This window comes from Elaeis guineensis, chromosome 7 (genome assembly GCF_000442705.2).
Source record: "Elaeis guineensis isolate ETL-2024a chromosome 7, EG11, whole genome shotgun sequence".
Lineage (NCBI taxonomy): Eukaryota > Viridiplantae > Streptophyta > Magnoliopsida > Arecales > Arecaceae > Elaeis > Elaeis guineensis.
In genome coordinates this window covers 18,092,434-18,105,922 of record NC_025999.2, presented here as the reverse complement: position 1 = coordinate 18,105,922, position 13,489 = coordinate 18,092,434, and the positions used below count along the sequence as shown (strand labels likewise).

At 34.1% G+C, this 13,489-nt stretch overlaps 1 protein-coding gene across 5 annotated transcripts in view; it reads left to right on the top strand.

Moving 5' to 3' along the window:
* Positions 1–7,345, top strand: part of LOC105060443 (probable protein arginine N-methyltransferase 6) — a 34,641-nt gene extending 27,296 nt beyond the window's left edge. For 2 of the 5 annotated variants that reach the window (XM_073260800.1, XM_019845754.3), the window contains 4 exons: positions 4,397–4,484; positions 6,294–6,502; positions 6,627–6,745; positions 6,831–7,345. In XM_073260800.1, coding sequence (XP_073116901.1) covers positions 4,397–4,484; positions 6,294–6,502; positions 6,627–6,745; positions 6,831–6,873 — 459 coding nt within the window. In that variant the 3' untranslated portion in view covers positions 6,874–7,345. The remainder of the gene's footprint in view (positions 1–4,396; positions 4,485–6,293; positions 6,503–6,626; positions 6,746–6,830) is intronic. The other 3 variants (XM_073260801.1, XM_010944147.4, XM_073260799.1) reach the window with 2 other exon arrangements.
* Positions 7,346–13,489: the final 6,144 nt, after the last annotated feature.

Genomic DNA, 13,489 nt, shown 5'->3' with positions numbered 1-13,489 from the left:
AATTAACCATTACTTGCTAGATGTAATTCCCAACCTATTTGACAATCCTATATTTGCTCAATGATGCCAATGTATTCTTGGGCATGCTTTGTGTTTTCTTGCCTGATCTTAGGCTCTTAGCCTTAGCAATCAACATCATGCAATAAAGGAAGCTCATCTGAGGGTATTTCTCATAGTCCATGATCTTTAGCACTTGATATAATAGTGTGATAGCTTTAACAATTCTCTTGATCTGCTGCCAAAACTATTAGCTCATGACTGCCTTCCATGCCGGCCCAAGCATACCTACTGTCTTGCTTCTCAACACTTATGAACATTTGATACAAGCCTATTTTCTTCTCGATTAGACTATCTAGTGCAACATAATTTGTGGCAAAGCGGATGATTACTGGCCTCAATGTCTCACTCTTGGTGTACTTCCTCATAAGATATAGACCACATGTGGTTATATATGAATCTTGTAATGGATTGTGCTGTCTTGATAATCTGCTTCTCCTTGCTGATGTTCTAGATGTCCTTCAATATCAAAATATGCAGTGTGCAGCATATATGGTCCAAAAAATGTAGTTGACTGATCTTTAGAATCTCTCTTGGTCAGAATCTCTTCGACAGTCTTCTATTATGGTCCATTATCCATGATCACCTGCATGACATGCTGCTCCTCTATTTGATCAATAACTTTATCCAACTTGAGGATGGAACAAGCATTGTGCCCCGGATCTGTAGCATCATCTAGCTCTTAGAAAAATATCGTCATATCATAATATATCAGGGGATTGATGATGCTGTGCTTGCTGGGACCTGTCCTCCCATCGCACATCAGAGGTAGTCCATAGATGTCCCACTTTCATTGGTAGGAGGCTATCTATTTCTCTAACTCCTTATTGTCTAGCAGCTCACCATGTATATCCTTTAGCCCAGGCAATTTTGCAATCTGATTGGCTCTCTGAATGGAGCTGATGGTAGACCAATAGTACGTGTTGTCTATTGCATTTGCAAGGATGTGGTTGAAGTTATACCATGATGCATAGCTCTCCACATATCCTTTTTTTATATTTGTTACAAGCATGGTATCATTCCTTTGCTGCTTAGAATTTCTTCTAGCAAAAGGCATGTAGATCTACATCGTGAAGTGAATAGTGCCCTTGCTGGTATGCCTTTGGTTTTCTTCCCCTTCTTATTGCCAAAGGTTCCAAACATAGAGGCTATCCTATCATTGCCTTTGCCAACAACCTCATTGACCTAGGAGGTCTTCCTGTAGACTGCAGCATATGCCCCAATGGCTCGGGAACCAAAATCCAACTTGTGCCATGAGGGGCCAAACTGAGCCATGTACCTGGCAACCTCCCTCTACCATCGCTCATTTAGGCTCTTCCGCATTGCAACTTGAATATGCAGCTCCATGTCATCCAAATCTAATGCCTCATAGGCCACCAGGTGGCTCTGCTACCTGGGTGTGTTCGACCTGGGTGTATTCGATCTTCATTTTTTTCTTGGCATTTCTTTGCTTGCATGCCTTAAAATTGATAAAGTACTTTTTCATTAGTTGGTGGACGTCTTGTGGGTATTTTTGATAGGCAGACACATCTCAGGAACCACTGGCTAAATGCTGCTTAACCTAGTCACTTGTCTCCTCCGAAACTCTACTACCTATACCTTCAGTGGTGCTGCTTTACAAATATCACTCATTATCCTATGTTATGCTTCAGCTCCTTCCTAAATCCATTTTTGTAGGTTTGACAAACATATCATATACTTAAGGGTGGCAATTCGGTCGGGTCGGGTCGGGTCGGATATGGGTTTGGTCGATACGAATCGGGTCAAAAAATCATCAACTAAAATCCAAGCTGTTTATTAAATAGGTCAAAAATTCACACTTGAACTCGATCCATTTATTAAACAGATATCCGACTCGATCCGCTTAACCCGTTTATTAAATAGATCAAGTCAGGTTAAACGGATTAAATATATTAAATGGATTTTTAACGGATTAAACAGGTCGGGTTAAACGGGTCAAAAACATTCTAAGTAGGTTTTAAATAGGTTAAACATGTCTTAAACGGGTTAAACGGATTATCCGACTCAACCCAACTTGAATATTAAACGGGTTAATGGGTCAGATATCTTAGGGGTTAAACGGTCAGATATCTTAGGGGTTAAATGGGTTAAAAATAGGTTAATAAATCCATTTTTGCAAGTTTGACAAACATATCATATAGGGGTGGCAATTCGGTTGGGTTGGGTCGGGTCAGATATGGGTCGAGTCGATATTGGTCGGATCAAAAAACGTCAACTAAAATCCGATCTGTTTATTAAACAGATCAAAAATTCAGATTTGAACTCAACTTATTTATTAAACAGATAACCCAATCTGACCGCTTAATCTATTTATTAAACAGATCAATTTAGGTTAAACGGGTTAAATATATTAAATGGGTTTCTAATAGATTAAACAGGTTAAACATGTTGGGTTAAATGGATTAAAAATAGGTTAAGCAGATTTTGAACAGGTTAAGCAGATTTTGAACAGGTTAAATGAATTAAAATGTGTTAAACGTGTTAAATGGATTATTTGATTCAACTCAACTTAAATATTAAATGGATTAAACGGTCAGATATCTGAAATCTAAATCGATACAAATATTAAACAGCTTAAATGGTCAATCTATTTAAGGTCTGAATCCGTTTAGCTTAAACCCAAATCTGCTTTTGACGGGTTGAACATAGGTCAGGTTGATGGGTCGGATCATATTTTGCTAGCGTTACATATACTTTTATGTCAATTGATAATTACATAATTAATTATTTAAAAATTAGTGAAGTTATATTGTAATGCAAAATATCGCCGAATTAATTCACAAAATACTTCAACATTATCTGTACATCATACTTTTTCATAGTTTTCATAATTATTTAAATATTTTAATTAATTTTATATAAACATAATATTTAATTATAAAATATCAAAAAAATAATTTTAATTAGATTAATGTAGATCAATACTAGGAATGTTACATATATTTTTATTTTAATTGATCATTATTTAATTAGTTATTTTAAAAATTAGTAAATTTCCATTATAATACAAAAAAATTAATTATTACTTAAGAAAATGCTTCTGAATTATCCATACACAATACTAATTTTTTATAATTTTTTGGAGTTATTTTAATATCTTAAATTATTTTTAATTTGTAAATTAATATTTAGTTATAACATATTTATAGATTAATTTTAATTTGGATTATTGTAGCAGCTTATTACAGGTGCTACATATATTTTTCTCAGTATGTGGGTATGCACTAATCACCAATTATTTTTAAATTTATTTAAATTTAGGTTGAAGGCGCTGTGTGCATGATCATGCCCATATTTAAGTAAACTACTATTTGCTATCAGATTGAGATAGCAGGTAGCATGCATACCTTCGAAAATACTACATTTTTTTCAAAAGAAATTAATCATTATTTTATTTATTATTATTCTTTAATTTGAAAATATATTTTTTATTGTTAAAATTCATATACCGAACAAAAAATTATGATTTGGCTGCATTGCTGAGATTATGCTAAAATCCAAAATTTTAGCGATTTTAGCATGATCTTCCTTCATTTTCCCCATTTTGGCTGATTTTCAGCATGAAAAAGGAAAAGGAGAGGAGAGGGAAGGGGGGAGGGCTCTTTACCTAATTTTGGATTGGATTTGAGTGAAAAGCCACTCTTTTTCACTATGTTTGAGTGAAATGGGGAAAATAGAGAAAGATAAGAGAAGGCATGAGAGGCCTTATCTTCCCCCATTTCAATCACTGAAGGTGGAACAGGGCCCAAACCACCTTGAAGTGCTTGGTTTGGGTTTGAACTGCCTTGTTTGGTTGTAAGTCGTAACCACCTAGTTTTGGTTGAACTGCTTGGTTGGGGCCTTGTTCCATTCCGAAATGCCGAACCGTCTCGGTTTAGGGGCAATACAGTTTGGTATGTCTTGAACTAGGCAATTGGGATGGTATGGTATACATTCTCAAACATATATTTCCAAGGATGTGTCACTTCCGCTAGTAGCTTGTTTTGAACTTTTATTTGATTTATGGAGTAGCAGTAAATGGGGAAGCCAGGACCGTGAACTTAGTATATTTACCTCTTTTTTTGTAATTAAATTCTTTAGACAACTTATCTATTGTATAAGAAGAGAACACCTCTATAACTTATGAGAAATAATAATCATTTAATATGGCTATATCCTCCTATAGCCCTTCTATAGTGAAAATTATAAGCTGAAGTAACAATTAGAAAAACAATTGTCCTCATTGAGATTTCCTGTTTTCTGTTAGCACAGATACTATTGCATGTAGAAGTATGGATTTATTCTCCCTTCATATGAATTGCTTTCTGGACTTAATTAGCAGGTTATGGAAGTGGATTGCTATACAATCATAGTTCAAGAGCTTGAATCTGTTACCGCAAAATACAGATTTTCATCAATGTTAAATGGTAAGACATCCTTGTTTAATTGCATATCTTATTTTAGCTAGCATATGTGAATGTATTTCTTATTTTTGTTCCTTTTTCAGTACTGCAATAAGGTACTATACTGTATTCAAGGTCTGTTGATTATCGAATGCTCTTATAGTTATCAAGTGACAGTGGTTTTACACTATTCCAAAAATTGCACTAGAGGTATCTAAATTGCATATTTTGGAAATGTGAAGGAACTGCTCTAATCATCCGTTGCATAATAGTGGTCATTTTTTATATGTTGATTGGTGTGTTGAGAATATTGCACATTCACGTATGATGAGTTTCCTCGTAATCTAGAGATGGTCAAATTGTTGACTAATTGCTTGAATTCTAAAGCTTTTGGTGTGGAAGAATAATGCATCCTAGGGTTAACACTCTGCTCATTTGTGCTTGGAGAATGCACGTTGGAGGGGATAAATGCATTGAGAAGAACAAATTGAAATGACAAGTAGGCTAGTTCAACAAATAATTTACTTAAAGGGGATTCGAACCATGGAATATTGACAACCTTAGCATCAATATCGTGTTAACTAATACATGGCCCTAAAAGCTTAAGCTGTTAAGAAATGGGTCGACAATGTATATCAGCCTTAAATAAATTTTTGATTCTAGATGAGTCTAGATATCTACACAGGCTATGGACTCTTAGTTTTGAGCAAAGTTTTAGCCAAGCTGCCAAAGCATTGGAGTGTGAAATGTATCTTCACAAGTTTTCTTGCAATTAGTCGAAGTAAAATAAGGAATTAAATTATACAATGAAAACTTTGTTATAAAAACAAAGAAAGCTTAATTTTCAAGAGAAATAAAAAGTGATTTTGAGCAAAGCAATATTTGATAGGTCATTTTACAAATAAACTATTTCTAGTTTGGTGAAGAGATTGGTCATTTATGTTGATCTTTTCACATATTTAAGTTCAGGCTTAACAGGCTATTTGCTTAGTTTGTTGACTATTTGCAGTATACCCTGTCATGTATTTTATTTTCTGTTTTTGGCCTGTCCCTTTTCCTTCTTGATATTACCACCTCTATATTTTAAAGAGCCTGGGACTTCAGATCTTTTTTGGCTTTCCAATTTAGTTTTCAACAGCAATAATGACTTTGTAGTTCTCTTCTTGCGCATTGTAAAATATTTGATTTCGCAAGTATATAAAGTGGTTGAATTAGCTTATTTAAGATTTTCCGTGTCACCATACTTAGCATAGGATAGACCAGGTGGAACCGAAATAGAAAGTATCATCCATATTCAAGATCCATTCGCACAAATTCTCGAACAAATGCGAAGTGGTAGGGTCAGTTGTGAGAAAAGTGTTGCAGATGAAAAGAAGGGGCCTTGTCAGCACAACTGTCTAATGATCGGTTTTGAGTGGAAGTCAGAAGCACCACCAAAGCCTAATTAGATTGAAACAATCAGTTGGAGGTCTGAAATTAAACTGAAACCAGTCAATTCTTGTGTTCTCAGATCCTCCACAACATAAGATATTTGTTCTGTTCTTGTTTTAGATGAGTTTCAACTGATGGCTGCTAACTTGATAAGTATCAGGTGCAGTTGCCGCAATGAACACCGGTTCATTTTTTTGATGGAAGCATGTAATCTTTGTTCTTTAGTTAATTGTCTTTGCCTGTTCAATTTATGTCTTTTCTTTTGGATATCACCTGGCTAGAAATGTTATCCTAACATTCTGTATTTGTTTTGTATCTAAATTTCTTTTCAAAAAAAGGTTTACTTTTGCTGGATAAACTGAGAGGTTGACTTTCTTTCCTTTTTCCCCCTCGCCCCTGAAGCTCCTCTACATGGGTTCGCATTTTGGTTTGACGTCGAGTTTAACGGACCTGCAATTTCTCCTTCCAACAACCATCTACAATTTCCTTCAGGAAGTCTGTCTTCTGATCAACATTCTCAAAGCTCTAGCCAGAGCAAGAAACGGGTAAAATCTGATGAAACAATTGTGCTGTCCACTGCACCTGAGGATGCTCCAACACACTGGCAGCAGGTAAATTGATCACTTCTATTTTCTAATGCAATTGCTAGACATTCTTTAGTTCTGTTCTCCCAATAATTTTATGTCGGATACTACCTTCTATCTCTGAAACAAAATCGCCCCTACATTCTTGCAGACCCTGTTATACTTATATGAGCCAATAGAACTGAAGCAAGATCAGATAATAGAGGGTTCTGTTACATTGACTCAGAGCAAGGAGAACGCACGATTCCTTAATATTCACCTTGAATACTCGTGAGTTGTGAAATTATATTATTTTAAGTTTGAACCATTTATACACTATTGTAGCATACTAATGCACATCTCTTTTTGGGTTCAGTTCAGGAGGTCGATCTTTCATAAAGGAGTCTGTGATGCGATGATATGATTTCCTACAGTCCCTCAACAGTGAATATTCTCTTAACTGGGCCCTCATGAACAGTTTTATATTCATGGGGCTGTATGATTAATTCGCCACAAAGTTGCATTTCTTAGACTTTGAAAGTACTTTATGAACTTGCCAGTTTTGTAAATCCAGTTATGTTGGAAATCCACCCCATGCCAAGTATGAGGTGTGAGATTATTGATCATGAGCTTTCAACTTATACCATTGGCATCAGTGGCTGGGGATAGATTGCTTTGCGTAATGCCTCTATCGGAGGTGATGTAAGATGTACATTATGGTTGTAATTCATAAAATCAGTTGTTACATCACGCCCATAATTACATGTAAATCCATTTCGTACAACATTACTGTTGGAGAGATTGCAGAGCAATAATTTTCCAAGTTGTAGTGTTTTGCTTCTCTGTTAGTTACTGCTGACTATTATTTAATTAAGGTGTTGATTGTGGCAACCATGTGTGCCTAAAACTTACCCTGTTATTGCATTAATTTACTATTGATATCTATGTTTTCTCTTCCTCTTTGTTCATTTTCCTTGGAGTCAGTGATGAACTATAAAACTTCTTACTTCAGATGATGTTAATAGCGCAAAAAGATTTTATTTGATTTCTTATGAAGAAAAAGGATGTCAGATGGTTATCATGTAGCAAAATTCTGTTAGTTATGAAGAAATGGCTGATGTAAAACTGAGTTTTTGAGAAAGACAAATGCTTATAAACATCAGCCCTGAAAAGCAGTGTTAGTGCTTAATTGATTGCCTCTAATAGAGAAGGGCTGCATGCTTGGGGAGCGGCCCTGGCATGATCAACAGTTTTCAGGTGTAAAGCGTGATTTTGTATGGTGGTCGGTGAGGACTGGTTTTAGTTCAGCATTGCTTTTTTATTATGCAATTCAGTGACCAAGTAACTAAATCTAATGGGTTAAAGCACGAGGAACCAATGGAGAGAGGATGTTCTGCCGCAACGAGTTGGAAATCATCTTATGTATTTTGGGCTTGCAGCTTTGATTCAAGGGTTACAAAATTCATGTGAACCCTTGTGACAATCTAGGGTTGCATTAGGCCGCCCAATGCTATTTCTGTGTCGGCTTGTTTTTTCAAAATAGAAACTGTAAACTGGAACTGGAAGTGATGCCAAACAGTGCTGTATAGGGTCCTTCCTCTTTGTACATATGCATTGCAGAGGTTCTACGGTTCTGCCTCAGTCAACTAGCTGAATTAGGTTATGCTGTTAGTGCCATCATTCTGATACTTCAATGTTTCATTTGCGGTTTGCGAGCATTTAATTTGCAGTTTTCTACAATCAGGTTGGTTTTGGAATAGATTTCTGCTTTGTAGCACCGCTCATTTCTCTGCCCACCTCACCAGTCTCGCATGGCAGTTGGGGACTACCTGCTGGACAGCGATTTGTGAGCCACAGATGGGCCTTCCATACCAGACTACCTGCTGGGAAGCGATGAAGCATATTATTCAAGCGAAATTCTTTATGCACTGCAGACGGTGCAGAAAATTCGATATGGAATATATCATCTCATTCGATTAGTCCACGTAAGTATCATTTTTTAACACATATTAAATATCTACAGATTGATTTTTTCGTTTAAAAATTTTGTATGACGAAAATATCGTTATCCTTTAAAAAAAATTATAGTATTTTATGTCCATATTATGACATCCTGCATTCATAATATGCATTGGGTGTTATAATTTTTTTTAAAAAACTGGAATGTTTTCTTCATTCAAAATTTTCAAACGAAAAAGCCGATCTATAAGTATTAAATATATATTGAAAAATGATTGGACAAAACTATCCTTCTCATATTATGATATTTTAGGCCATATTATCACATTCTGGGTTATATTATGTCATAGAATGTCATAAACTTTTTCAAAAGATTGAAATATTTTCATCATATAAAATTTTTAAATGAAAAAATCGATTTGCAGACGTTAAATGTACGTTGAAAAATGATGACTATGTGGATCAATCGGATGAGACGGTGTACTTCACATCGGATTTTTTACACCGCCTGAGGTACACAAAGAATTTCTCATGTATTCAAAATGAACTTAGCTTGATTATAAATGGGTTGGATTCATATTGAGAACTTTTTGACACTGGGTCCAACGTATTGCAACTACAACTGTATTACGTTCTCTTCATGTCACAAGTTATCCCAACCTGCCAAAAGCTATTGGCTTCTAAACGGAGATTGTTCAGTTTGTCCAAAGTCCACACAGCTCACTTCTCCCAGGCTTACGGGTTTAGGAGCAAGATATATCGTACCATACCGAATCGGATGATACATTGGCATTACTGTACCAAATTGATTCAACATTGATGCACAGCATAGAATATGTACCGATATTCAATACGCCGAATCGGCTTCCATAATGCATGTACTGACATAATAATAGAATGGCATCCATACAGAGTTCGGTATCAAGATAGTGTATTTTGCTCCAAACAATCCTTTTCATTTAAGGGACTCCCCTTGGTCCAATGCATCAAAATAGTGGCAAAGAAACAACATACTCCTCAGATCCATCAGATCTCAAGAAATGCTATTTTTCCTTTTTTTTTTTCCTTCACCAGTGCCTACTAGAGGTTGAGCATGATTTGAAATTCATGACACATGGTTTGAAATTGTGGAATTTTGGATTTTGTTTGGATATTTCTCTGATCCAGTGCTTGTACTCATCATACTAATCCCTGATATCTTTCTTAGGAGTTCCACAGAAACCGGTCATGAACTTCCACTGGCTCAAAGCTTTCTTAGCAACCTCAAGTCTTCTGATGAAATCAGTGATGGGCAAATCCACAAGCCTAAACATGCATAAAAATAGAAAATATGTGGACAAAATTCTATGTTGAACTAGGTAAGCCTTAAATGCTTTGAACCTTGTCCCAATTTCTTGGCCACATGTAAAATGGTTTTTCTTTTACAACATTATGTGATGGGATGTCAGTGTGATGAAACATCCAGTTTATGTAATGTCTGGATATGTATCCCATGATACAAGTTGCATTTGTCTGATCAAACCAATGGTTATTAGCATAGATCAAAGCTTTTGAACTTATTTAAAGAGTAGGCCAACAAGTGGGTTGGATCTGGTCCAATCTAGCTTTGTAGATATCCTATACCAACTAACATCGGCTTTAAGCTTTAGACCCCAACATTACCAATTAAGGATTATGCTAGTTTGGGCCTTCGCTTGAGCAAGTGATTTATATTGAAATTTTCGAACAAATGTTTGGTGGGTCTAATTGGGCATATGGCTGTCTATTGACTTGGGTACAATTGTCTTCAATCTATAAAATATGGCAAATAATTGTCTGAGATTTATAAAGTATTTGTAAGGTAATATATCCATTAGTTCTCAAACTAAATAATTGGAAGAACTTCAATACAATGCAATTCTAAACAGGAATGCATTACTTAACAGTGAATGTAAAACATGATACCATCAAAAGAAAGATCAATAATGAACCTTAGAATTCTGACAAACTCATTTTACAGTTGGTAGTTTGTAATTTATAGTGTCAGTCTTATTTGCTCGATGTTTTTTGATCTATTTAATTTGTCATTTGGCCATCCTTCTTGTTCTCTCTTAGCAGCATGTTGACCTTTTTAACCATTCTAGCTAGTCACCTCTTCGAGGATTGAACTTAATCCTTTATCCTCCTTATATACTAGAGGTAGGCAAGAATTATATCAAGCTCATGTTAGATAATCAAAACAGAGATGCCAAAAGCATGTCAACACCATGTAATTGCTGAAAATGATAGCTGTTAGTTAGATATTTGATTTTCTAGTCTTAACAACTACAAAATATATCAAAGTTTTTATCTATCCAGAATATAAACATAGTCCAGAATACACAAAATAAGAACAAATCGAAATAGAAACTTTTCAAATTAAACAAAAGCAAAATCATCAACTTTATAAAAGGAACCAAAAAATTAAAAAAATCCAATGTCTTATGCAATAGAATTTCTACTTTTATAGTTGCCAACTAACTTTAATCAACTACTGCCTAATATACTCTTTATCATACTTGTCTAGTACCTTTTCTCCCCTAGAGTTGAGCCCATCCAATATTACAAAAAGAGCTTTATGTCAATGGATGATTAAGAAATCAATGCAACTCTAGCCTATTACCTCTATGCTTATGAATAGGCTATATATTTGGAAGATAATTGATTATCTATGATTATTTACTTCCTTCTGAAAATGAAAGATGTATGTGATGTGGACATAGCCAAGACATATTTGCCCCAGTCAAAACTGACGAAAGAGACAAACAAGTTTGTTATTAGATTTGGATGCAAGATGGTTTTAGAAGATTAATGCAGACAAGGAAGATAAGTCTCAGATATATGAGGAAAAATGGTTAATATCATTGAATCTAGGCAAATTTGGAAGTACCCAATATCAAGATCAAACATAGATACTATCAAATCCTATTTGAATACAAGGAGCTTCATTCTATATATACTTCCCTTGTTTCAATTAGATCCTAGAAAATTGTGTGGGAGAATTTTTAAGTTGAATATATTTCCATTCTTTGCTCCACTCTTCTATATATTTGGGATTTATTTTTCTATTTTTTCCTTTTTTGGTGCTATATTATTGGGGAGGTCTCTTCCTTTTCAAATGAAAGGTTGTTATATACTACACTGGGGTCAAAGTAATTCCTGCATTTCTAGAATACTTGCAATGGCGCCCTAATACTAGATATTGATCCAAAAGATATGGAGAACCAATAGTTATGAGAATAGATAGCACAACTATAGGTGGAGCATGATTGTATGGTTGCCATGAATATCTATCGGATATGACCTTTTAAGTGCCGTATCATCCTTTTATGCAATCATGCTTTATTTGGAGAGTCGGTTGCTCTTCTCTACTAAGGAGGGAGCAACGAGCTCTTCAACATCAAAATATAAGTTTATTCAGTTCCATGAAAGACTCAACCTAGAGATCATCTTTGATTGAATTATCTCCATTAAGTTACATAAGCATGCATCTTATAACTATAAATATTTGATCTTGAAAATTGTATCATCCATCTAGAAAAGGCAAAATGAGAAAATAATTTTGTTAAAGAAGATGGCTAAACCATTCTACCTCCTTTTGTGTTCTCATATTCCTTATAATCATCTCAAGTATTCGGCTATCATCCTTTTCTCTTTATCAAATAATTGATGTTAGTTTAAAATTATCTTGATTTTTGAATTTAATATTTCTAGTACTAAAATATACTTATTCCACCATATATCCATTGATGGATAGTTTTGGATCTCATGAATGGTGTCATTAATTTGTTGTAGTAAAGCTCAAAACATCCTATCTTACATGCAATAGATGGTATACCTTATGGGAGATCATAGATTTTTATTTTAATTAGGAAGAACACCATGTTACAACCTATTATGTGAAGACTATCTTTTTAATGAAGAAAGTAACACCAAATTATTAGATCATTGATTCATCTATCCAAGATATTTTAACTACCCAATTCTCCATTAATAATGTTCTATACCAAAAAGGAAAAGATAATTTTGACATTTTTATTTGATTTGCATTCATGTTTCCTAGAATTAACTTAACATAATTAGAATGTATTTCTTGTGAGCGAGAAACTTTTGAACTAGTCTATATATCCTATGCTCTTATTATTATTTGGCAGAAAAAAAATGCTTTAAAATTATCATGATAAATTTAAGCAAGTTCATTTGAAAAATGGTTACCCATATATTTGGACTTTAATGAGGCTTAAGTTCAACAGGAGTTTACAAAAGCTTATAAATTATTTTATTATTCTTAATGCTCAATAAGCTTATTTATGATATGATTTGCTAAATGTAGATAGGATGGTGAGTGCTAAAGCATCTTTCATTAATTAAGTGAAAAAAAATTCTAACATATATTCTTAAAATTAGGCATCTGTTTACAAATCAACATAAGAGATTAATAACACTATCTACAATAAAAATATTCCCTAAAAGTTTAACCTAATACCTGTTTATTTATTTTTTTTAGAAAATCTTATTATTTGATTTGTTTAATAATTTTTTTCATAATATCTAGTCAAAATTATGGTACCTGAAGCAGTCACAAATGATCATTGCACAATATTTCTCAATCATGAGTGTCTCAATAGGCTTTGTCAAAGGCAATGACTCAAAAAAAAAAAAAAAAAGAGAATTTGAAAAATATCTTTATGGCATTAACTCACCTATCATTTGGTGCCTTTGTTATTTCATGCTTCCGACCCGAGACTATGAAACAGAGGTCATGACAATCATCGTATACTCGTAGAGAACTCTTCCCATGACAAGCAAGGCATCTCATAATGATATCATAAAGCAACAATGGAACAAATAATCCATAAATTAATGTTCAAATTAAATTTAAATAGCTAAATCAAATATCTTGCAAAATTTTTATCAAACTTCATTAAATTCTAATCTAAAATAAAGATATCAAACTGTGTTTCAAACTATTTTCCCATAATGAATCTCCAAGTCAAGCAAGTCCTTTGAATCTACAAAATCAATAAAATATAGAGTAATGAATTAGATGGCCTAGTA